The 23,309-nt window shown below is 35.1% G+C and overlaps 1 protein-coding gene across 7 annotated transcripts in view; it reads left to right on the forward strand.

Annotated features, from left to right (window-relative positions):
- Positions 1 to 23,309, forward strand: part of NRXN1 (neurexin 1) — a 682,451-nt gene that overhangs the window by 77,387 nt on the left and 581,755 nt on the right. For all 7 annotated transcript variants that reach the window (XM_008588382.1, XM_008588364.1, XM_008588390.1 and 4 more), the window contains 3 exons: positions 3,263 to 3,646; positions 10,674 to 10,877; positions 13,589 to 13,615. In XM_008588382.1, coding sequence (XP_008586604.1) covers positions 3,263 to 3,646; positions 10,674 to 10,877; positions 13,589 to 13,615 — 615 coding nt within the window. The remainder of the gene's footprint in view (positions 1 to 3,262; positions 3,647 to 10,673; positions 10,878 to 13,588; positions 13,616 to 23,309) is intronic.

The raw sequence follows: 23,309 nt of genomic DNA on the forward strand, positions 1-23,309 counted from the left end.
TTTTTATCCATGAGAACTCTACAATTGTCACTCAAAGGGATAGTAAGGAACTAAGAGAGAAACATATGTATCTTTTATGACAGTAATCTCTCAACTGGTATTTTTTGAACTGTAGGCTACAACTTGTTAGTTGGTTCTGAAATTCACTTGATGATTCAGCATTTGTATTAATCAAACAATACAATAGGAGAGAAAATATCAGAGTGCCTCAGAGGCAGTAGAGTTAAATATTTTTCTGTTAAACTTTTGTTTCAGTGTGTATAAGTGTGCCTCTGTGCGTATGTGTGTTTAAGTGTGTATTGGGCTACGTGAAAACTGTGGTCTCACTTCATGAGTTGTGAACAGAAAACTCTAGTCTAATGATAAAGTAACAGTATGTATCTTACTCTAGCCATGTCAACAAGCACATTCATAAAAACATATCTGAACTTTCTTATAACACTTGTCTTTAAACCAGGTCAAACACACCAAATATTTGATTTTTATCAAGAGAACCAGTTGCTTCATCCTCACTGTCAGACAAATGTCCATGGATGATTGTCTGAAATACCTGGTGGCAGTTCTGTCCCTGCGAGTGTAGACAGTGCACTGGGTTATGGAAACCACATGGTGGAGACAGAGAGAGCAGGTGTCATGCAAGCCAAAGAATTCCCTTGTCTCAGGGATCCTCCAAGCATCCTCTTAGTGCCAGAATTATAGCATCCTGAATAAGAACAATACAGTTTTCCAAGTTTATTTGTTTGTTTGTTTGTTTGTTTGTTTCCTACCTGAGCTGAATCAAGGTTGATCCATGAATAAAAAGACATATGGGGTGGATACATTTATAAAAAATATATTCCCACTCTTGTACCTACCTGAGCTGAATCAAGGTTGGTCCATGAATAAAAAGACATATGGGGTGGATACATTTATAAAAAATATATTCCCACTCTTGTAATACTTTGCCATTGTTCACTTGCTAAGATCTGTCTCTCCTAACAATTCCTCTCTATAGTATATATTCATTTAGTCAAATCTTCAAAACTTCTACTGCTACTAAGAAGCCTTCTTGAACTAATTAGAAAACAGTAACATATCTCTCTTTTATCTTAAAAACATGTCACTGTGTTCATTGCGTGTAGCCCTTTGCTTTCCATGTTAATATGTGCTTTTTTTCAAGATCCAGCTTTCCTTTTGTCATTAATACTCACTCTTTCTCACTATTTTCTGATTTATGTTAGCTGCTTCAGAGGATAGGTACCATCTGTTAATTCACTTCTCAGAACATTTTGGGCAATGTTGTACATACAACAGTGCTTTAAAAATACATGCAATGATCATTCTATTTAAAAAAATAAAATCACCATTCTCTCTCAGTATTATATATTTCATTTCCCCCAAATGACATTCTTTATAGTTTTCTAAATACAACTTTATGGTACCTATATGTTCCTAAATGAGAGTTGTCTTATAGATACATGCACAAATGTGTACAGGACAAATAAACACTTTGTCCTTCTCTCTTTTTTCTGTTTCCCTCAAAAATCTCTCTTATGCTCCCTTCATTGGAAGGTCAAAATAGCAGCGCCCTTGAGTGTTTCTCCCCTAGGAGCTTTTGCCATTTCCTTCTGTGAGAGTCTAGAGAGACAAATGTCCTCTTAATGACTTGGCTGGCTGGGCAGTCTCTGTTAATGGCTTTTGTGCTTTTCTTTCTCACAAAGACAGCTCCCATTCTGCTGCCCAGATGCAGGAGTGCCATTCTCCTGGGATTTGGAATAACTCCTGTGCAGAAGGCAGGGGCCAGCAGCCCTGTGTCCACAGTCAGATATGTGTTTTCTCTTGGGGCCGGGCTTAGGTATTCTGTGAAGCAACTAAAATGCATCTTCCTTCCCCCTCCCCCTATCCCCATCCACTCTCCACTTCCTCTTTCTGTCCCCACTTCTGTGCTCTACCTTCTGTCTCCAGGTCTGTCTTTTGTCTGCTCCATAAATACCTCAGGCTCTATGCCACACCCTAGCATGCCTTCAGATCTTCTCTAAAACTGTCTCTCATCAGGCTCTTCCTAATATGCTTTATGATCTGACTTGAAAAACATATCTGAGATAATGTGGTAATGGGTCTATTTGGTGTCCTATTCAGGCATCCTTTTGCATTTTTACAAAGGTTTTTCTGGAGACAGAATATTGGTGGAATTTTTGGTAATCTGACAGTATATATGCAAATTTGATCAGAAATACACATTTAATCCCTCGTTTTTTTGTCATGGATTTCACAGTTTTTTTGTGATCCTCAAATAATCCCATGTAGATGAATATTGTTCATCCTATACTTAGGGCCTGGGTTCCTGCATATTTACAAACCAATAGAGTTTTCTTCCTGGTGTTTGACGTGAGGAAAAGAAAATCTTGTCAGTTTAGATAAGTAACTAATTTGGTTTAAAAAGAAGTAAGCAACTAATTTTACTTGATTCTTTTACTGAAATATACTACTGTACATTTATGCAGTGTTTACTATAAACCAGATGCTTTACTAATATTAATTTACTTAACACTCAGAAAAAACCCTATCAGTATGTCATAGTATTGTGCCCATGTTATAGATAAGGAAACCAAAACCACTGGGATTAATCAATAGATTCATACACATGGGAATGATGAAGTAAGGTTTTGACATAGATAATCTGTCAAATTATTGTACTCAATCAAAGCAATCAAGTAAAAAATGGTAACACAATATTTCCTTGGTTGGCAGGTGCATAGTGGCTTTGAAAACAAGCACTAACCAAGGGAAGTTTGACATTATTCCAGAGAGTGAGTGATATAGAAAGCAAATTTCTTTATTTTTGTGTATTGATTGATTGATTGATTGAGCTGTTAGAGGCTGACAAACACTACTAGTTGCCTGTGCACTTTGATTCTCAAAGTTAAATAGAACTATTTTAATTACAGTCAGCTTCATTTGTAAAGTTACTTAATTCCACAGATTTCTTAATTCCACTGAGAAATACAAGACACTGGGGATAACACTACTAGTTGCCTGTGCACTTTGATTCTCAAAGTTAAATAGAACTATTTTAATTACAGTCAGCTTCATCTGTAAAGTTACTTAATTCCACAGATTTCTTAATTCCACTGAGAAATACAAGACACTGGGGATAGAAAGAATAATGAGAAATATCTGCTCTCAAGGAGTTCACCCTTGAGCAGATGAAAGAGAGAAAGGGTGGAGATGAGAAGATACTGTTCTCTGTAAAGACCTATGGATTCTCTTGTCTTTGCCACAGGTACCATTTCTGTCAACACACTGCGCACGCCCTACACTGCTCCTGGCGAGAGTGAGATTCTGGACCTGGATGATGAGTTGTACCTGGGAGGCTTGCCAGAAAATAAGGCCGGCCTTGTCTTCCCCACTGAGGTGTGGACTGCTCTGCTCAACTATGGCTACGTGGGCTGCATCAGGGATTTGTTCATCGATGGCCAGAGCAAAGATATCCGGCAAATGGCTGAAGTTCAAAGTACTGCTGGAGTGAAGCCCTCCTGCTCAAGGGAAACAGCAAAACCGTGCCTTAGCAACCCTTGCAAAAACAATGGCATGTGCAGGGATGGGTGGAACAGATATGTCTGTGATTGTTCCGGAACAGGCTACCTTGGCAGGTCCTGTGAGAGAGGTAGGATTCCAAAAACCCAGCAGCCAACTTCCCAAGATGAAAGTATGTTAAATGTTGACCTTGAACTTGAACTGACCATTGAAACATAATGTATGCTCTACTGAAGTAAACTCTGTGCAAGCTAAGCAGCCACACCTGACATGGATTACTGTTGAGCTTTTAATGATTTTCAAAGGATCTGATTTTGGAAAGACACAGCTCTTTAAGAATACTGCAGGAATAAAAACCTGAATCTGTAGTATCCTCTAGGATATAAGCCTAAGATGTATTATAGATAATAACTGCTGTCTCTTTCACCCAGTTTTGAACTTCAGGAATAGGAATTAGACATATTAGCATCAGTGCTAATATCCATGCTACAAAATAGCATTGGAGGCAAGCTAAGCTGTAAGTTGCAGCTTCTTCTCTCACCCAGTTTTGAACTTCAGGAATAGGAATTAGACATATTAGCATCAGTGCTAATATCCATGCTACAAAATAGCATTGGAGGCAAGCTAAGCTGTAAGTTGCAGCTTCTTTGACACTACTGGATGAGACTTAGATTAGTCTGCTCATTTCATTTCAGTCAACTTGCCCAAGACGTGAAATCTCTGAAAAGTATGCTAACTTTAAATTATCTAAGTTATACCAACATTTTCAGAAGTTCACCCTCTAAGTTATACCAACATTTTCAGAAGTTCACCCTAATTTCAAAGGTACTTACCTTTAGCTAGGACTTAACCAATCACAGAAGATTGATTTAACCATTTGATATTAAGGCTTAGCTATGTCTGTTGAAGTTCTGAGTAGGTGCCTCTCTCTCCTCCAGTAGGAGGCAAAGCTACATTTTTCTTTCTTTCTTTTTTTCTTTTCCTCTCCCATTAGAAGGAGAGGTATAAGGGTTAGAGGAAGACTGGAGGGTGATAGTTGTCACAGCTGATCTGCAGACCAGGCTAATAGAAGAAATAGCAGAACAAATAGTTCTAAGCCTATCCCTTCATTGATCCAGTGTTTCAGATAAATGCTTTAGTCACTACACTTATTGTCACTTATTTTCAACAATGGAACTAAAAATCAACATAAGAAAATGTGAGTGAGTTGTTCCATTGTCCTCTCATACTACAAATAGCATTGCTTTATTAGACATTTAGCCTAAAAGTAACTGGCAGTTATTTTTTTTAAGCCATGCACATTTATTTTTTTCTTTTTCTTTCTCATTCTTGAAAGTTTAATTCATTTAACTAAAACTTCCTAGAGAAAAAAGTGGTTATTTTGTAAAACCAAAATTGAAATGTAATTTTGGCTCTTATCTTAATAAGGGGGTACATCAGCTTATCAATTGTATTATTAACATTAATTAATATAAATAATTAATAATAATAAGTTAATAATATAATAACAGGTTAAATTACTTACCAAAATGCTATCACTAGTCTGTGTCATACAATTAGCTATGTCAATAGATGGGTATTTTATCACATAGATGTATTTACTCTCCTTATGATATTACCTAATTGCAATTCCTGTGAACTATTATTACAGCTTATCTATTTCTGTGTAGTTTGGCCTGTATTGTATATATTCTTCATAAATTTCCTCTTTGTACTTTTCTTCTTAATTTCAGTTTGTTTAGTTTGGCTTTTGGAAATTGCTAAAAGAAAGAAAAAAGTAACAAAGATTACAGGTATAATACAGTTAAGCATAACATGAGATTAGCAGACCTGCATGATTTAAGATTTTGTTTTAATTTTTATCACCCAGGGAGCTGCCAGTTATTCTGATGCTTCCTGTTAAGTGAAGCTGGAAAGGGTATAACTGAACTGTCACATGAATTACGAAAGCCTTCAGTTAAATATGAATGGTGTACCACCCTGTGGCAATATTCTGCTACTACATATGGCAAAAATAAAAATAGAAACTATAGAGCTTTCTGAGCCAGAATAAGGGAAAGAGAATATTTACACATTGCAGTAATTAGAAGGAACTGTGGCAATGATATGCAGATTTGCAAATGAGAATTTAACAGCAAACTTCATCACTGGGATTCGGCATACGTTTTTATTTGACAGGTGGCTGGAAATTTCTACAGATTTCTTTGTCTCCAGGTTGGTTGTATGTTAAGGACAAAAAAGATATTTTTTGTATGGTTTTTGTTTCTGGACCACTCCCTGTATTTTGAGAAGTCTTCACTCTTCAGAATTAATTTTCTTGCTCACTTTATGGCTCCTCCTGGGAGCAAGGGAGATGTGGGATGGTTATCCAGCCCAATAGCACAAAATTTGGTTTCTGTCCAGTTCCCAGCTATGCCCTAGTTCAGTTAACACAGGATCGTGCCTGAGCTTCTGAGTTACCAATTCAAAAAAAAGGCCTTTGACTGTGGTTTCTCTCCAGATACACTCTAATCACATGGGCTGTTGATCACTTAAGGGATCGTGCCTGAGCTTCTGAGTTACCAATTCAAAAAAATGGCCTTTGACTGTGGTTTCTCTCCAGATACACTCTAATCACATGGGCTGTTGATCACTTAAGAGTCAACTGACAACTCTTGAAATTTAAAAAATAAATAAATAAATAAGAGCACTTAGAAAGTTTCTGTTTTATTAATATTGAACAATAATTGATAATTTAAGAAGATTATTTATCAAAATAACTAAAAAGCATGTTCAAATCCTTGGACACTGCAGCATGGAGAATGATGTCGCAATCATATCACAGGAAATTTTCATCCTGAATTAAGGAAACAAAGGCATTGATAGGAAAGAACAAAATATTTCCTAACTTAGACAAATAGGAAAATAGCATTTTGTTTTATGTGTGTTGGTCCTATAGGAAAGAGTAATACAGAAATAATGTTCAATGAATGTAAATTAAGTTTAGCACCTTCCATCCTGCTTTATATTTAATAAAACTAAGAATTTGTGGAGACTTGATCATAAAGAAATGATTCAGTTATATGTAAAATAAGAGCATTGATATAATCAGAGGTCTACTTTATACTTGTTTGTTATCTAACAGATGGAGGGACAGATGTCAGAGCAATATAATTTGGCTCCCTGTCTGATTTTCATCGTTGATCACAATATGTGACTGCCTTTCGGCAAAACTGAGCACAGGTGTACACTTTAGACTGCACCAAGGAATAATGCAGAAAAGCAAATTTATCAAACTTAATGACAAGGGAAAAGGTAATATAGAAGACAAAGTTCAAACTATTTTTCTTCCCCACTGGGAAGTATTATACTGGGATTACCTTTTTAAAGGACTCTTTTATACTCTAAATAATAAAATAACTAATGTTAAAAGATGCTGCCAAATAGCATAACCTTCAAATGTCAGAATGCTGTTTACCATTTATTTGGCAACTGTGGACTACTACCTTGTGCATTCCCCATTTCTTGTCTAATTAAACATTAGCTCTAATTATGAGGAATCATTTAGGCTTTCATTTGTCATTTATCAACAAGTTATTTTCACATTGAGAATTATTTAAAATGGCTCTCAGGGGCACTCAAGTTTTATTACTTTACTATGTTATTTCAATCCTGTAGCTTTTTGGAGAACGTTAAGGGCCAATGATCCTGATTATTACTCTAATCCAGATTGTATTTCATACTACATTTATGATCCATTATCAATCAAGTATGTTTCTAAAAGGATGTGTCTTCCAACTTCATTTTCAATCAAATTAAGCTACTTCTCTTAGAAGAATATGACACAATTTTAAAAATGTGATTGTTGAATAATAGAGACTAGTCATACAGATTAAATAAATAGAAGGAGAAAACGAACAATGTTTTCATCCTTCTATCTGTATCAAAGTAACTGAACAATTGATAATGGCTTTTAAGCTTTTTCATTTTTGTTTTTTGTTTTTGTTTTTGTTTTGTGGCTGGCCACAGGGATCTTACCCTGGACTTTGGTGTTCTCAGCACCATTCTCTAACCGACTGAGCTAATTGGCTTTAAGTTTTATTGAGGTATATGTTGCTTTGAAGATACGGACCATGATTGGCTATAGTTTAGGAAAAGAAAAAGTAAAATTAAACTTCTTTTAAAATTTTGTAAGAAACTTTTCTTTTTTTCTAGAGTTCATCACAACTTCACAATCATGCTTTGTTTCTTCAGTAATTACTATTCTGTTATCTGCACTAGCCTCTGTTTTTCGCGATATTGCTCCCATCTGGAAAACTTCCGATCTAATTGGAAAAATATATGATATGATGTAGAATCACTACATTTTAAGATCAAATTTTATTTTCTCAGTGGTTAGGTCATTGCCTAACCACAAGGCCCCTCTTTTGATACATAGACATCTTTCCTAGTCTGTCTTTTGCAGCCCAATTATGACCTTCAAGGTAGACTTTAATAAATGTTTTGTTCACATACATTACTGAAATTAGATTTCACTTACAATAGGCCAAATAAATATTAATTTCTTTGGTGAGCATTTATGTAAACTTGATATCCAAATTGAAATAAGCTCTTTCATATATCTTCAGTATCAAGTGTAACCATCAATTCAATAAGTATTTTTGGAGGCTCAGCTGTGTTCTTGGTTCTTTTGGGGCACCTGCTGCTTTAGAACAATGCATGTGAGAGGCTGGTCTCTGCCCTCAAGGCCTGTGTATTCTAAAATGCAAATACACATAATATTATACAAACAGATAAGAAATGCTAATTAAAAAATAAAATGGTAATTAGATATAGAATGACAGGAGGAGGGAGCAGGTCTCTTTGAAACAACATTTGACCACAGACCTGAATGCTGAAGGAATCACCCATTTAAAGATCTGGGATACAACCTTTCAAGACAGAGGGATCCACAAGTAGAAAACACTTCAATGAGAGCATGAAATTGGTGTGGCTGGAGCTTACTAAATGAGGTGGGAGATGCTAAAAGCTGAGGCCAGGATCACACTGACCCTTATAAGTTAAAAAAGGGAGTAGAGATTTTATTAACTGCAGTAGGAAACTATTGGGGAGAGTTGTAGTTTAAGCATTCGAGTGATATGCTATGATTTATTTCTTTAAATTTTAGTTCAGCTTCTGTGTGGGGAGAAAGAATAGAATTAGGGACACCACTGAGGAAGCTATTATAGTGGTCTAGGTAAGAGATGGGAGCAGAGTTTGAGGTACTTTAGCAGTAAAGGTGAGATGCGCTCAATTCAGGAAATGGATTGGAGTTAGAGCCTGTTAGACTTGCAGTTTTGCAAATAAATTGAACATGGCAGAGAAGGTAAGAGAAAAACCAGAAACTTTTGGGACTCAGCAATGGGGCTGTCTATACCATTTACTGAAGTGAAAAGACTGGAGAAGAAGCATGTTTGGAGTTTGTTTATTGTTGAGGGGAGTGAATAAAGCTTGCAAATAAATTGAACATGGCAGAGAAGGTAAGAGAAAAACCAGAAACTTTTGGGACTCAGCAATGGGGCTGTCTATACCATTTACTGAGGTGAAAAGACTGGAGAAGAAGCATGTTTGGAGTTTGTTTATTGTTGAGGGGAGTGAATAAAGTGTTTAGTAAGGTACCTATTATATTCCAATTAGAGCTGTCAAATAGGCAATGGGTGAAAGATGGATGATGGCGCTCATTAGAAAAGTCAGGGCTTTTGATTGATATTAGAAGGACTAAGCATGTGAGTTGACCGAGATTCCTTAAGTCAAGATTGAGATGGAAAAGAGAAGGGAGCCAAAGAGGGAGACCTGGAACGCTCAGTGCTTAAAGGTTCTGGATGCACATTCAGTCCCAAGATGACGACAAATAATGATTAAAGTCTGTTAGTAACAGTACTTGACTTTCTACAAGATAAACTTGCAAAGCCAACTCCAGAATAGAGTCTTAATAACAGACATGGCTGTATCAGTAAAGTTCATTGCTGTGCCTTGTAAATAGCCATGATAATGAGAATTTCTTGTTTATTTTAATTCCTTTTATTCAATGGCATTTTGAGTTAAGGGAACCAATGAGAAAGCAAAATGACTCCCACTTGTTTTGCACTGTTCCACTTGCATATGGTGTTTAACGCTAAGAAGTGCTAACTGTTTCTTAAAGCAGCCAGTTTGTCATGAATAGCTTCTATCTCCTTCTTTATGTGTTTAGTACAGTATCAAGCAACTTCCCTATTAACGCAATTTACCTTAGTTTCGTGACACATCCCCCACACATGTTCCAAGGGATGTAGTTATTGAATTTTTGGTGTTAGTTTAATATTTTCAGATACCAGGGTTGTGTTTACAGATAGTGTTTTTAAGTTAATGTTTAAGTAAATGAACTTAAAAATGAAGTTATAGTTTGTGACTTTGTAAAAATTACCTTTAACTGTGTTAGACATAGTGGCTCAGAGGAAGCATCACTGCTGTTTGGTGATATCAGTTTTTCTTCTTTCTTTTTGTACATCACCTATAGTAAAATACTTGGTAAAAGTCTAACCTCTATATTTAAGTCATATTTCTTTCTTTTCTTTTGTTTCCTTTTGCAATAATTCTATTAGGACAGAGATTATGAAAAAAATAATAGTAACTTCTCTTAACACCTTGGATTTTTAGTGCGGGCCAAGGCCTTAGAGATCTTGTAGTAGCATCCTTTCATTCTGCAGATGAAGATTTCAGAGCCAAGGAAAAATTGGCTAATTTCACAGAGCTAGTCAATGGCCTCACTGTACATAAACATGCATTGCATAGTTGCTGGTGTTTCAAACCAGGCTAACACTGGCTATATGAAAGAACATGATCTATGCTTTTGCGAAGAGGGACACATACACTCATATAAACACTTAAAATCCAGAAGCTATAGGTTGACTGTGCTATCGGGTAAAAAAAGGAAGTGCTGACATCTCTGTTCCTGGGCTTTAGCAGATACCTCACAAAGGAAGTTCTCTTTCCTGTAGCTTGCCCTTCTAGCTTAAAAAAAGGAAAAATGCTCATTTCTGAAGATGAGCTGACTTTGTAGTCTCGTGTTCTATCTCCAAGCTTTAATCACTCTTTTCCTTTTGAGAGTATAAATGCACTAGACTGACAAAAACCTTATTATATGCATTTTCCATCTATAGAGGCAACGGTTTTGAGCTATGATGGGAGTATGTTTATGAAAATCCAGCTCCCAGTGGTGATGCACACAGAGGCTGAGGATGTGTCCTTACGGTTTCGATCCCAGCGTGCATACGGCATTCTGATGGCAACCACTTCCAGAGACTCTGCAGACACCCTTCGCCTGGAGCTAGATGCGGGGCGTGTGAAACTGACGGTCAATTTAGGTAACAACTTGCCTTCCCCCATTGAACTAACACTTTTCATTTTTTGTTCAGTTTTGCCTGCAAACATTTATCAAGTAGCCTGTTTGCCATGGAAAGTTAAAACACTTAATGATCGTATTTCCATCAGTTAAAGTAATTTAGGTTTCTTGGGGCATCTTTTTGTTGTTTTCATTATTTTTAACATAACTTACTGTTTTGCGATTCCTACCACTGAGGATTCTTAAAAGGGAAGCCATCTCTATCAATAAGGTTAATTGAAAATATAAATTACTAGGCTTAAAGATGTTTCAAACTGCATTTCCTGTTGTTATACTTACTATCAATTTGATTGGTTATAGATGATACCCTTGCAGATAAATAAAAATATGTCTACTTTTACTTAGATAATATACACACAAAATATCAAATTTCTGCTTCGTTATCTAGATCAACAGTTGTTAATGTTGTACTCCATGGGCTTCTCCTTTGAATAGTTACCTTTGTGGTACCTCATGTTTTCTGTTTTGGAGTACTGTGTGGTGGTATTTTGCTATCAAGCAGCAATCCACAACCCTTCAATGCCCAAAGTCTGCGGCCCTTAGCAAACAGCCATGTGAACACTAAAGACACAGGCTCTTCTACAGAAAGATAATGCTTTCCTGCTTAATTGTAGCATCAGGAAAGAGTGACTACAGTAAAACCTCACCAATCTGGATGACTGATGGAAGAAAGCCAGGCTGAATTAAGAAAGTCTGAATTGTTACAAAATTTTAAGCAGTTTTTATTGTTTCCAATTACATTCAAAACCACAAATTAATAGCTGGAAAAGTCTTGTCAAGAAAAGGGGTTACTAGGCTGATTTTAGTAGATGGATGAGAATTATCCATAATTAGCACATTGTTTTTTATGCAAATTGTGCCATCAACATAAATGAAGTACTTGAAATCAGTTCACTGCACCACCCCCGCCCCCCAAACTTGGCCTTTCAAAATTTTGTTTAAGTTTTTAATTTTTTTTTCTCTTGAGGATATCTCTGATCACACAGAATGAAGAATTAATGTTCTGCCCAATAAGTTTCAATATTATTATTAACTCCAAATAAGAAGAGTAAAATTTAACGAAGTTTTACTGTACTTCCTAAAAGTGTCAGATACACAGAGAAATTAATAAACGGAGAGAGAAAAATAAAATTTGAAACTACATAGATTTTCAGAAACATTAGCAAAGTATAATGAAATAAGGCACTGGTGAAAACCCCACCTATATTTTCAAATTGTGCTGGGCAGAATGGTAATTCACAAAATAAAAAAATAACCCATTGGTACCTTATTGTATATAATTAAAGTCAATTAATATTAGTGAAATTAATTTCAATAAGTTTTTTTTTTAATACAGTACTGCTTAACACACAGCAGTCATTTACTGTTCTGTTAGAGCTCCCTCTAGTGACAATGATAGGTTACTACAAGACAATCAAAACAAAGGAGCTGCTTGCCAAAGTGTAAACGCTCGTGGGAATTTACCAACAGCAAAGCATTAATACAGTACTGCTTAACACACAGCAGTCATTTACTGTTCTGTTAGAGCTCCCTCTAGTGACAATGATAGGTTACTACAAGACAATAAAAACAAAGGAGCTGCTTGCCAAAGTGTAAACGCTCGTGGGAATTTACCAACAGCAAAGCATTCTGTAGAAGGAGTTGTGTAGGTGCTGGTCCTTGGCTGTTTGCAACCACTTTTCTGATGCGGTTGACGACACATGACAAACTCAGCTATATGGAAACAGAATCTAGGTTTATATTTTTCGTGTTCCCCAAAGGCATTAAATACTAAAACCAAAACCAACAAATATATATCTATATACGAAATAAACATAAAACATCCCACATAGTCCTTTAAAAATAACCGCTATAATCACAGTCTATGTTATCTACATCAGACATCTGTTTTTATAGTATCTTCTTTTATATAAAGTATAAAAAAGGGAAAATCAATAGCACCGTTAATCATGACACTTATTACATAGAGATAACATTGTTAGCTCCGAAAAGAGGCATAGGCTTGTGTACTCTGAAGAATGACTACTCCTTAGCCACCAGAGTTTCTAAAGGAGACATATGGTTGTCTCTTTCCTCTTCCAATTAATACAAAGGATGGAATCCAGCCAACAACTGGCTGCTCCCTTTTTGTGCCCAAGCAAATAGAATTAAAAAAATAAAACAAAAAACATTAGGATGAGATGGAAATAATTTTAACTTGTTCTCTATTCGACCACTGCAATTCTGAAGGATTCTGTTGGCCTTTGTGGGATATTAGATTTTGGAGGTCCAAGATGTCTGAGCCTAGCTGAGCTTGCACTGTACCCCATCGTGACGGAGCACTTTTTAATTTTGCTGAAAACAATGATATGTTCTTTCACAGATGGAGAGAAAGTTGCAGCCAGTCTAAGCCAAGCATCTTTGACAATTTAACAACTCTTTATTTCGCTTAGATTTGTCACCATGTAGCTTTGTTTGAATTGGCCATTTTTTTAAACTTTCTATTTTTGTTTCCAATGGTGAAGTTTTATAACAATAAATCTGGGTTCTAGAAGTTTGTAAAGAATAATGACATGGAGTGGCCATATATGCATGTGTCTGTCCCCGGAAGGGTGGACTGTGATTTTATTGGATGTCTGCAGCTATTACCTTGAAGGATAAATTTTCATTTTTCATCTATTCTTCCCCATCTAGATTGTATCAGGATTAACTGTAATTCCAGTAAGTGCCTATTCAAAATTTTTAAAATGTTATTCCTCCATTATGATGTAAGCTAGTCAAGAAAAAAAAAAGAGAGAGAAAGAGAGCAAGAGAAATTTGTCTATAAAACTCATGAATTCACTTTTAAAGTATACCAGTCCATCATCTGGGTTGTAAAAATTCATTTTGAAATCTGTATAACTGAAGATTTTCCCACCATAGTTGCTACCTTTAAATGGTAGAAGAAATGACAAGTATTTTGTAGCAGGTGCAAACACCTCTAGGGACCTTCAGATATTGCAAATGGCATTTGTATTTTACCAGATCTTGGATTCCAGTAGTTCTCTTCATAACCAAATTGGAGAAAATACTGTGAGTCTTAACTCATTCTGTCTTTTTCTATTCACTCAAATATAGAAAAAAATATATATTTAATTCCTCTCACTCTTTGAGTTACTATTAAATCTTTCTAAACTCAACCAAAGTTTTACATAAGAAAATGTGTTTTTCAAAGTTACATGTTCATAGAAAATTACTTGTCTAAAGAGTTCTTCCTTGGTTATTAAGAGTATTTACATGATGAATTTTTACATCCTAATCATATATCTGCAAAAATAACCAAAACCCTTCAAATTTGTGAATGCATGCCAAATGATGAGTCAGAAAAGATGCATGGACTGCGTTGTGTTTGACTTTGAACTAGAGGCCTTAAAAAATATAAGGACTGTGATTTTATTTTAAGTTGCAGCATTATCTTAAGAGTAAATTTATTTTGTTTCTTTACATAAATATTTAGGGTTTTTTTTTCCAGGTTTTGCTGACCACATTAAGAAATCTCCAATGACCACAAGTCTTTAAAATAAAATGGTTCTAACAAGCTTTTAATCTCATTGTCATAGTCAGTTAAAAAATTTCTATATCCAAGGAAAAATGCCGAATATGGGTTGATGGAGTCTACTCCCCAAACCATTGGTTTTGTTTCCAAATGGTAATAAGTCATCCTCTGAGGAACAAAATGGTGGTCTTAAATGTATAAAAACAACATTTTTTCTAATAAAATACACACTATTTCAAACACCATGCTTCTTACCATTCATATTTGCTTTTATATGTTTTAATACTCATTTTAAAGCAGCATAAAAGTGAATGTTTCCAATCATAGCAATAAAAGGGTAAGTGAATCATGATGTATTAAAAATAAATCAATAAGCTATAACCAACATACCAGGCATTAAATATCATCCCAAAGAGAATAGTTTCTGAAAGTAATCTCTCAAAGCTTCTGCACAAATGGAATTTTTCAGGTATACATCATCTCCTCTCCAACCTTATCTCTTTCACACTTTCTGAAAAGGAGTACTCTTTTGCAGGCCTAATATGATGGCCCAGTTTGCTTTCAGCTCTGGGGCATAGAAGCAGACAAAGTGACAATTCACAAATTACTCTCTCCTGAAGCCAGATTTGTGCCTCAGTTGCAACTGTCTTGATTTTCCTAATTCCTCCTAAATCTTAGAAAATTTATGTGGAGAAAATGTTCCTTCTAGACCTCTGCCTTATTATTCTTTTTAGTTTACTTTTATTAAGCATATAATAAAGTATGGATGTTTAAATTTATAAAATGTAACAATGTAAACTCTAGAAATTGATGAAAATTAACCAAATCAAATGTGATTCTGTTTTTTAGCTACATTAGTTGTTTTTTTTTAAAGTATGTGTTTATAGCATAAATACCCTTGCTAGACTTGTTTCCTCATTTGGCTTTTCTCATGAGACTCTGGTATAAAGGATAGTCTTTTTTCCCCCCTGGATATTCCACCAATTAATATCATTGAGGAAAAAAGTTTTTGCTGGTTAGTGAATGTTTTTCCCTTTTTGAAGAGTATGTGTAACATTTAAATTACTTGAATTAAATGAATGATTGTGAGCTTTCAGTGCACAGCTTGGGCAGGACTGCAAATGCCTTAACTTGACAGCAGTCACTGGAAAGAAAATTCAATGACCAGGTAACACTTTCTTTTTCTTTTGCCTTTGTTTTATTTGGGAAATAGTGGGCAGATATAGTGGGAAAACTAAGTTCTGTAAAGAAGACTCAACTTTGAAGAAAGGGAAGAATTTATATAGCAAATAATGCAAACATAACTCATAGTAATTAAATGAGCAGAGATTTTCACCTGGAGTACATTTCCTGCCCAGCAAAAATAAATCAAAAATATTTATATCTCAGTATAAGGTGTAGTTTAACAAAAGACTGATTTATTACATGTATTCTCTGTGAGCCATAGGTTTGTCTAGACTGAGATTAATGCACATTTATTAAATCATAGCTGTAGAACACTACCATATCTAAAAATTGTGCTATATCTAAGATACTAACTGTATTGTAAGATTAACATGAAATACCTTAATTGATATCTGTTGAGAAAAATAAAACAGGAAATATACAAACTATAGCAAAGATTATTTTATGTTTAGAACTAATATTAAACTCTTAATGATTAAGTTTGAATGGAAACCTTCTCAGACAAATTAGTCAACATTTACTTAGAATTTCTCTGCTGTTTCCTATAGTCATTTTCTCTTTTCCCACCCCCAAGTTCACAGTATCTGTATTTGATATGGAAAAGAAAATACACGTAGTATCAGGCTATCCAATCTTTGGTATTGAAGAATGGTAGTAGGTGAGGAGAGAAGATCTAGCTGCATGTATTCAAACCTGCAGGACTGTAAGAGATGGCAGATAGATTTTTTTTTAGCCACTCCAGTGTCAGTAGTTTAAATACAGCGATAGAATCTTCCATTGACAGGCTGTTAAGGTTCCTCTGAGAAAGGGCAGATTTGAATTCCAAAGACTGTCTTTGTGAGACTCCTCGTTGCCACCTTTTTCCCCCTTAGAGGAAAAGCTGTAAAGAATCTTTAAGTGGAAAAAGACAGCCTCTTTTCACTTAAAAATCAAAAGTTGTTTTCATGAGTGGATAGGGTACTTTTTAAAAAGCAGTTGTCCTTATGAATAGTGGTCATTTCAGTGTCAAAATACGTTATGGTCTTTCAAATTACATGGAATATGCCTGCACACCAATTGTCCCAAACCAATCTCAGTTCACTGCTGTACATTGCCTTACATAATTGCTAAGATATGTTTGCTATCTGCAATTTGGAACTAGATTAAGGTTAGTTTTTGCAAATGCATGGACCAGAAGGGGAGCGCAGACGTATATTGTCTATAGCTCTCCACTCTCCTCTGTCCAGGATGAGAATAAAGGGACAGTCAGATTCCTTTGCCTCTTCCATCTCCTCCAACACTGAGAAAGACAGGCTAACATGGTTCAGTAATTTTATATGAAAGTTACTAAAAGAGACACCATCTTTTAATGCAGGTAATTTCTTTCTTGTATGGTGAAGGACACTTTAATAAAGGTAGATGGGAAAGGACTATAAAATCACATTCTTTTAACATAATGAGGAAAAACTATTTGAATTAATAAAAAAAATCCTGGACTGTTTTATAAAAAGCATTATATAAATCTATACTAACATAAACTAAATGTTAATAAATTATTATCAAGAAAATTCAAGTCAGACTGAACAAAGTGTTTTTGTGACTAACACATGAATTATTTGCATGAAAAGATGCATGTATGACAGTCTCTTGCCTGGTCCATAGTATTAATTGACTTAATAAGTCTTTTTAAAACTATAAAGAATGCAACAGGAATTTTATATTCTTTGTGAAATTTTCTCAAGTGTATTATTAGTAGGGTTTGTACAGAACATTGGTCTCATTCTGCATTCTTTTTATCTGCCAAAGCACATAGCCTAATATCTGGTAATGCTATTTGAGAGTTACCAAGCTTATTTCATTTTCAGATTTGGTTCCCAGCAATTCCAGACAATACATCCAAACTCATTAGGCTATGTGCTTTTTTACAATTTCTTTTTAATGAGAATTTGGCCTTCGTAGTGGTATATATCATGATTAAATAGTCCCAAATCTTTTCTTTCTACTTCTAGTAATCTTAAACATTGTTAGTGATATAATCTTCAAAGGTTTAAAAACATTGAAAATGTGAAAAGTAAACTTGCTCCTGTCAACTATAGGTGAGTCCTAATTGTAAGATAAGTAACTTTAAATATGTAGTGGATGTAGGAAGGCTTTTGTGCTTTTTGTTTTTGTTGCTGTTTTCTATTATTTTTCTTTTTCCACATCAATGGAATAATTACAGAAGACTTTCTTGCCCACCGGAAGGCTTGGAGCCAATTCTGCATCCATATAAAAATGGATTTTAATTTTGTTTGCTTGCATTATTTGGCTTTCTTTATGCATTGTACATTTGTATCTTCTCCTGTGCACCTGCTCTTCCTTCCTACCAAGATGTACTCCTCTTCTTCATTTTCATTATTGCTTCCTCCTAATCATTTTCTTTTTGTTTTCTTATAATAATAAAAACTCTTTGGGGGTTAAAAAATATTTTAGTAGGCAGACCTTCCAACTACGTTTGGCTTCTCACAGAAAATGGCTTATCTAAGATGCAGAGACAACAAAATTGCAGATGGCTTTAATGTGAACAAAGTGTGAAGGGGTTAAATTCAACTTCTGTTTGCAGTTCAGTGCCGAAATATTGGTGAGAAAGGGAATCTAAGGGTGAGTACTTAACCTCACTTATGACTTGGATACAGGGAAAAAACTCTTGAGTAGTGTGTTATTGGAAAATGTAGTTTGATGGATGTCTAGAGTGGATAATAAGATCTTTCTATTATCATTTTATTACCAGAATAAAAAAGATCAACTGGATATTAGTTATCACCCACTTTTTATATAGATAAAAATGGAAAGCAATAAAAGATGCAAAATGTCAACCGCTGGCACTTAAGCCATATTAGATTGCTTTGATCAGGCTACTGTCTGGCAAGCTACTTAAAAAGATAGGAGGAAATTTCCGGGGGCTGGCTCTTGTTAACATGAAGCAAATGTTGGTGCCTGAGAAGCAGAGAACTGTGAAAGGCATCTCCTGCCTCTGCCCTCACACACAGTCACTTGATTTGCAGAGTCCTGTCAGTCCTCGCCTTGCAGTGACTTGTGCTGCCGGCCTGCCTAGGGTAGGAGATGCTCAAGGCGTAAAGAAAGATGAAAATATAAGTACATAAAACAGGAGTTTTGTTTGTTTATTTGTTTAGCTAAAATATTTATAAATATATGAAGGAAAGAAAAATAAGACAGTTTATGAATATTATTTTTAGCCAAAATCTAAGAGAAATTGCATCTAAAATGTAAAGGGAGACCATAGGTTTCTGACAGAAAACAAATAGCTGAAAAAGGCAAAGGAAATTGGCACATAACAAGTTTTTTGAAAAATATCAATACTGGAATAAAATTTAAGGGAAGCCCATTTGAATTGTTCATATTGTTTAAACTTATGAGAATTATAAAGAAGAGTACAGATTTTTGCACAATTGTATGACTACATAGATTGGTCAATCAAATAATACTATGAGGGCTTAAAAAGTAGAAGACTTTTATCTATTTTAGTTAATCTTTCCATTGCTTATATGCAAATATAAAATGATATAGTGTTCTAAAAGATTACTCTTTTGTGCAGGTGAAGAATTCATCCTGAAACCAGGCTCCATTATTAGTATATTCACAAAAGCATTTCCTTATTGCTACTGCAAAAGACTATGCCTCAGAATACTACAAAATTCAAGATTGGTGTTGAGCAAATTCATCAGATTCTCTCGCATTACTGAGAGTTGGCATTATAACAATGGTTTAGGTAGAAATTGTCAGAAAATCCTAGAAAGTTTCAAAAGAAACATTCTGAACTTGATATTCCCTATTGGTTTCTGTGAAAAAGGAGTTTTATACAACCAAATGTCACCAAATATGGGAGACCACAGCGTGTTATTCAGAGTTTTTATTTGTTGTGTTGTTAGGTGGGTTTTATTATTATTATTATTATTTTTTGTCCGTTTTGAGACCAGCTGCACCGGGTCAGCCAGTGAGTGCTGTGAGCACACCAGTCATCCCTATATAGGATCCGAACCTGTGACGGGAGTGCTGCTGCGCTCCCAGCACCGCACTCTCCCGAGTGCGCCACAGGCTCGGCCCAGTTAGGTGGGTTTTAAATCCTACCACTTCCTTCACTGTTTTGAAGGATTTTTTTTTCTTTTCTTATTCTTCCTCTCTCTTTCCCTTTCTCTCTTCCCCCCACCTTCTTTCTTTCTTTCTTTCTTTCTTTCTTTCTTTCTTTCTTTCTTTCTTTCTTTCTTTCTTTCTTTCTTTCTTTCTTTCTTTCTTTCTTTCCTTCCTTCCTTCCTTCCTTCCTTCCTTCCTTCCTTCCTTCCTTCCTTCCTTCCTTCCTTCCTTCCTTCCTTCCTTCCTTCCTTCCTTCCTTTTCTTTCTTTCTCTCCTTCCTTCCTTCCTTTCTTCCTTCCTTCCTTCTTTCCTTCCTTCCTTCCTTCTTTCTTTATTTCTCTCTCTCACTCTCTCTCTGTCTCTCTCTCTCTTCACCCTCCCTCCCTTTCCCTCCCCCTCCCTCTCCCTCTCTTTTATTTTCTTTCCATGGAGAGGTGGCATTTCAACACATAATAATTGATCAAGAAAATCAAGAATAAAAATTTAATCAGCTACTCCTTGCCATTAATAAGTGTTTTTTCTTTTTTATTTTTTCTCTGGGGGGCATTCAGCTTATCTCATTGTGAGATATTTAAAAAATAACAATTTCTTAGTTTTAAAAAATAACAATAATTTTCTCTATTTGGAGTATTTGGTCTTTTTGCTTTTGTGCTCATAATAATTTAGGACCATGGACAGTTAACTCCTGAAGGACCAAAAATACTAACAGATACTCAAGAACTTGCATTTAAAGTAGTCTCTAATCCTTAGGACAGCGTTAATGTTTAGCAGTGAGTCAAAGTGTTGTGCCAGATCACTTATTTTGCTAGTATAGACAAGTACAACCTGGAATTTTTTCTATAATTTTTGTATCGCCAATTTTACTCAAAAAATGCCACTAATAATTTATACCTTATCAATTGCTTAGTTACAGAAAACATGAAAACAAATATCATGATTTTGGATTTCAGATTTCCATATTATCACTGAACAAGAATTATGCATGTGTTACCTACTGAAGTAGATACGTAATTTAAAAGGTGATATCCTGGCTCACTTAACTATGGGTAAAACATGGTAAATGTAAGCATTCCAGTTTAGCTTTCATTTATAGGAGCATACATACCCTTATTAAGGAATCAAGTTTAAAATAAAGAACGTGAAAAAATTTAAAGCTCTTTAAGAATTTTGACTGGTGATTTTTAAAAGTTTTAGTCTTAGAAAACAAGATTGATTTTTATTTAGATATTTGTTATTTGATGATTTATGTATATTTTACCATCGTATGGAATTGGCAGTGTTTTCTCATAAAGTAGCTTGGCTATTTGAACATGTCTGCATAATTCTTAAGCACTGATTATTTCATAAAAATTGAGACAAATTGTCAATAATCGTAAAGAAGAAAATTCACAGCATAAGTTTCAGAGTGATACTAGGGTTCACATTTTGTAAGTTAGTTTTCCCAGAACAGTGGTACACTTTATAAAGACCCACAAAAACATAAAATATATTAATTCCCATTGATGTTTGTAAACTCAATAATTTTGCTTTTAAACTAGAATTTTACAGTCTTTTTCATTATGACAAAAACTTGTTAATTCAGCTCCCACTACCTCAGTATTTATGCTTATTCAGATATCTTTCAGACTGAATTATACCACTATGTATAAAGAAACGATTTGTTAAGCCAATTGGCAATTTTCACTAAATTATAAAAGCATATTTCTTTTATTATTATTTGTTTTTTTAAATTTTATTTTTATTTTTATTTTTATTTCCCGGTGCAATTCACTTCATTTATTGACCTGAGTTCTCTCCCCGCAACCCCCATTCCTTTGCATTTATCAGCGGTTCAGAGACCCCTGGCATTCAGCATGATTTGTAATGTAAATTATATAATTGTACTTTCACATATTTTAACATCAAATGAAATGATTGACTACAGAATCGGAGCTGTCTACAGGTGGGGGTCAATTACCATCTGAATAATCACAGTGCCACACAAGAATAGCATAGCCGCTGAGCATGACATATTTTTATCTCTATGCATTTCAATGAAATCAGGAATTTAATCAATATACAATGTAGTTGATTCCTGTGTCCCTTTACCAATTTATTTCGAAACCAATTAGGTGAATATACTTGAAAGTTTGATAAGAACTCATTTAGCATTGCTAACCGTTCTTGTCTATTCACTAACAATAATTCCTAGAGACCATTACTGGTCAACCCTTGAGAACAATAGTGTTTTTTCTACAGTATTTTATACTAATTCATACTGTTCTTCTGTGTTAGTTCATGTTTTTTGAAATCGAAAGGATAGACACATACTCATGTTATTTTAGTTGATGAAGGATTATTACAAGGGCACTCTAAGAATTGATGTAGATATGAAATTTCAGTCACAACACAGATAGGTCTTGGCAAAAGGGGTTCAAGAACTGGGAGACTGTTTGTCACACAATGCGGCTCTAATGTCCAGTGTATCTTGCCACTCCTTCATCTGCTGTCACCCAAGGCTCCCTTCTCAATGTTTTGCCATTATGGTGACTTAATTATCTTCTCTCTTTTCTTCTGGTGCCTCTGCTACTCTTCTCTTTTCTACTGACTTGCTTCTGCTTGGTTATAGCTGCTATTTTCCTGTGGCTTCTGTTTACTCATGGTGTCTTCCACTTCTTGGTTTCTTTTCACTACCTTTCCTGAATATGTCCTTTGGCTTTTCTTTTTTTTCTTTTTCACCAACTGCTGATGCTATATATGTTGTGAATTCAAACTCTTCTAGAAAGAGAATCAAGTGGATTTGTTGCTTATCCTTGTCCTGCTGGGCAGAGCTTTCAAATCAAGTCATCTCATAAGCCACTCACCAGATTTTAGCTTTGGTGGAAGAGTCCCACTGGTGATCCAGTCAGTAGTCCTCAGAGCCAAGGGACACATAGGGGATGTAGCAGCAGCAGCCCTTCTACATAGCATCTTTTCTCTAAGCTGTCTGACTAAAAATGTTTTCACTTTAGCATTAAAATACCCATGAGGATTATAATCTTTTCAATATATTACTGACCTACATGTGCTACATAAATCAAGTGGAAAAGGCTCTTTAAATCAGGGAAGAAAATGCGTGAGACCATGGAAGAACGTCGAGATTGAAATGTTTCATGTGCTCAGAGATCTTATCCATTTTTTTTCACTTGTTATCAATGGGAGCAAAGAGCAAGATGGATAAGAAAAGCACTGTGAAAATAGTTCTCCCAAAGGTAAAGTAAGAAATACTAAAAGTATTTAAATTATTATTTTTATTGTACTTAACACTGGATTATTTGTCTGTTATTACTTGTTCTTTGAATGCATCATTCATACAATTGTTAGAATTATTCGCCCTAATATCACACTTCCCAGAAGATCAGTTTAAATGTAGTTTTGAAATATTTTTTTGCTTAGCACTATTGAAATAAATTTAATTTTGAAGTCAATTGCCTTTCTCTGTAACTATTATAGTGAAAAATGCTTTAGAAATGTATGGTTTAGGGCCGGCCGGTGGCGCACTGCTACAGTGCGCTGCTTGGGAGTGCGGCAGCGCTCCCGCTGAGGGTTCGGATCCCACATACAGAC

This window comes from Galeopterus variegatus, unplaced genomic scaffold (genome assembly GCF_000696425.1).
Source record: "Galeopterus variegatus unplaced genomic scaffold, G_variegatus-3.0.2 Scaffold125, whole genome shotgun sequence".
NCBI classification, from domain to species: domain Eukaryota; kingdom Metazoa; phylum Chordata; class Mammalia; order Dermoptera; family Cynocephalidae; genus Galeopterus; species Galeopterus variegatus.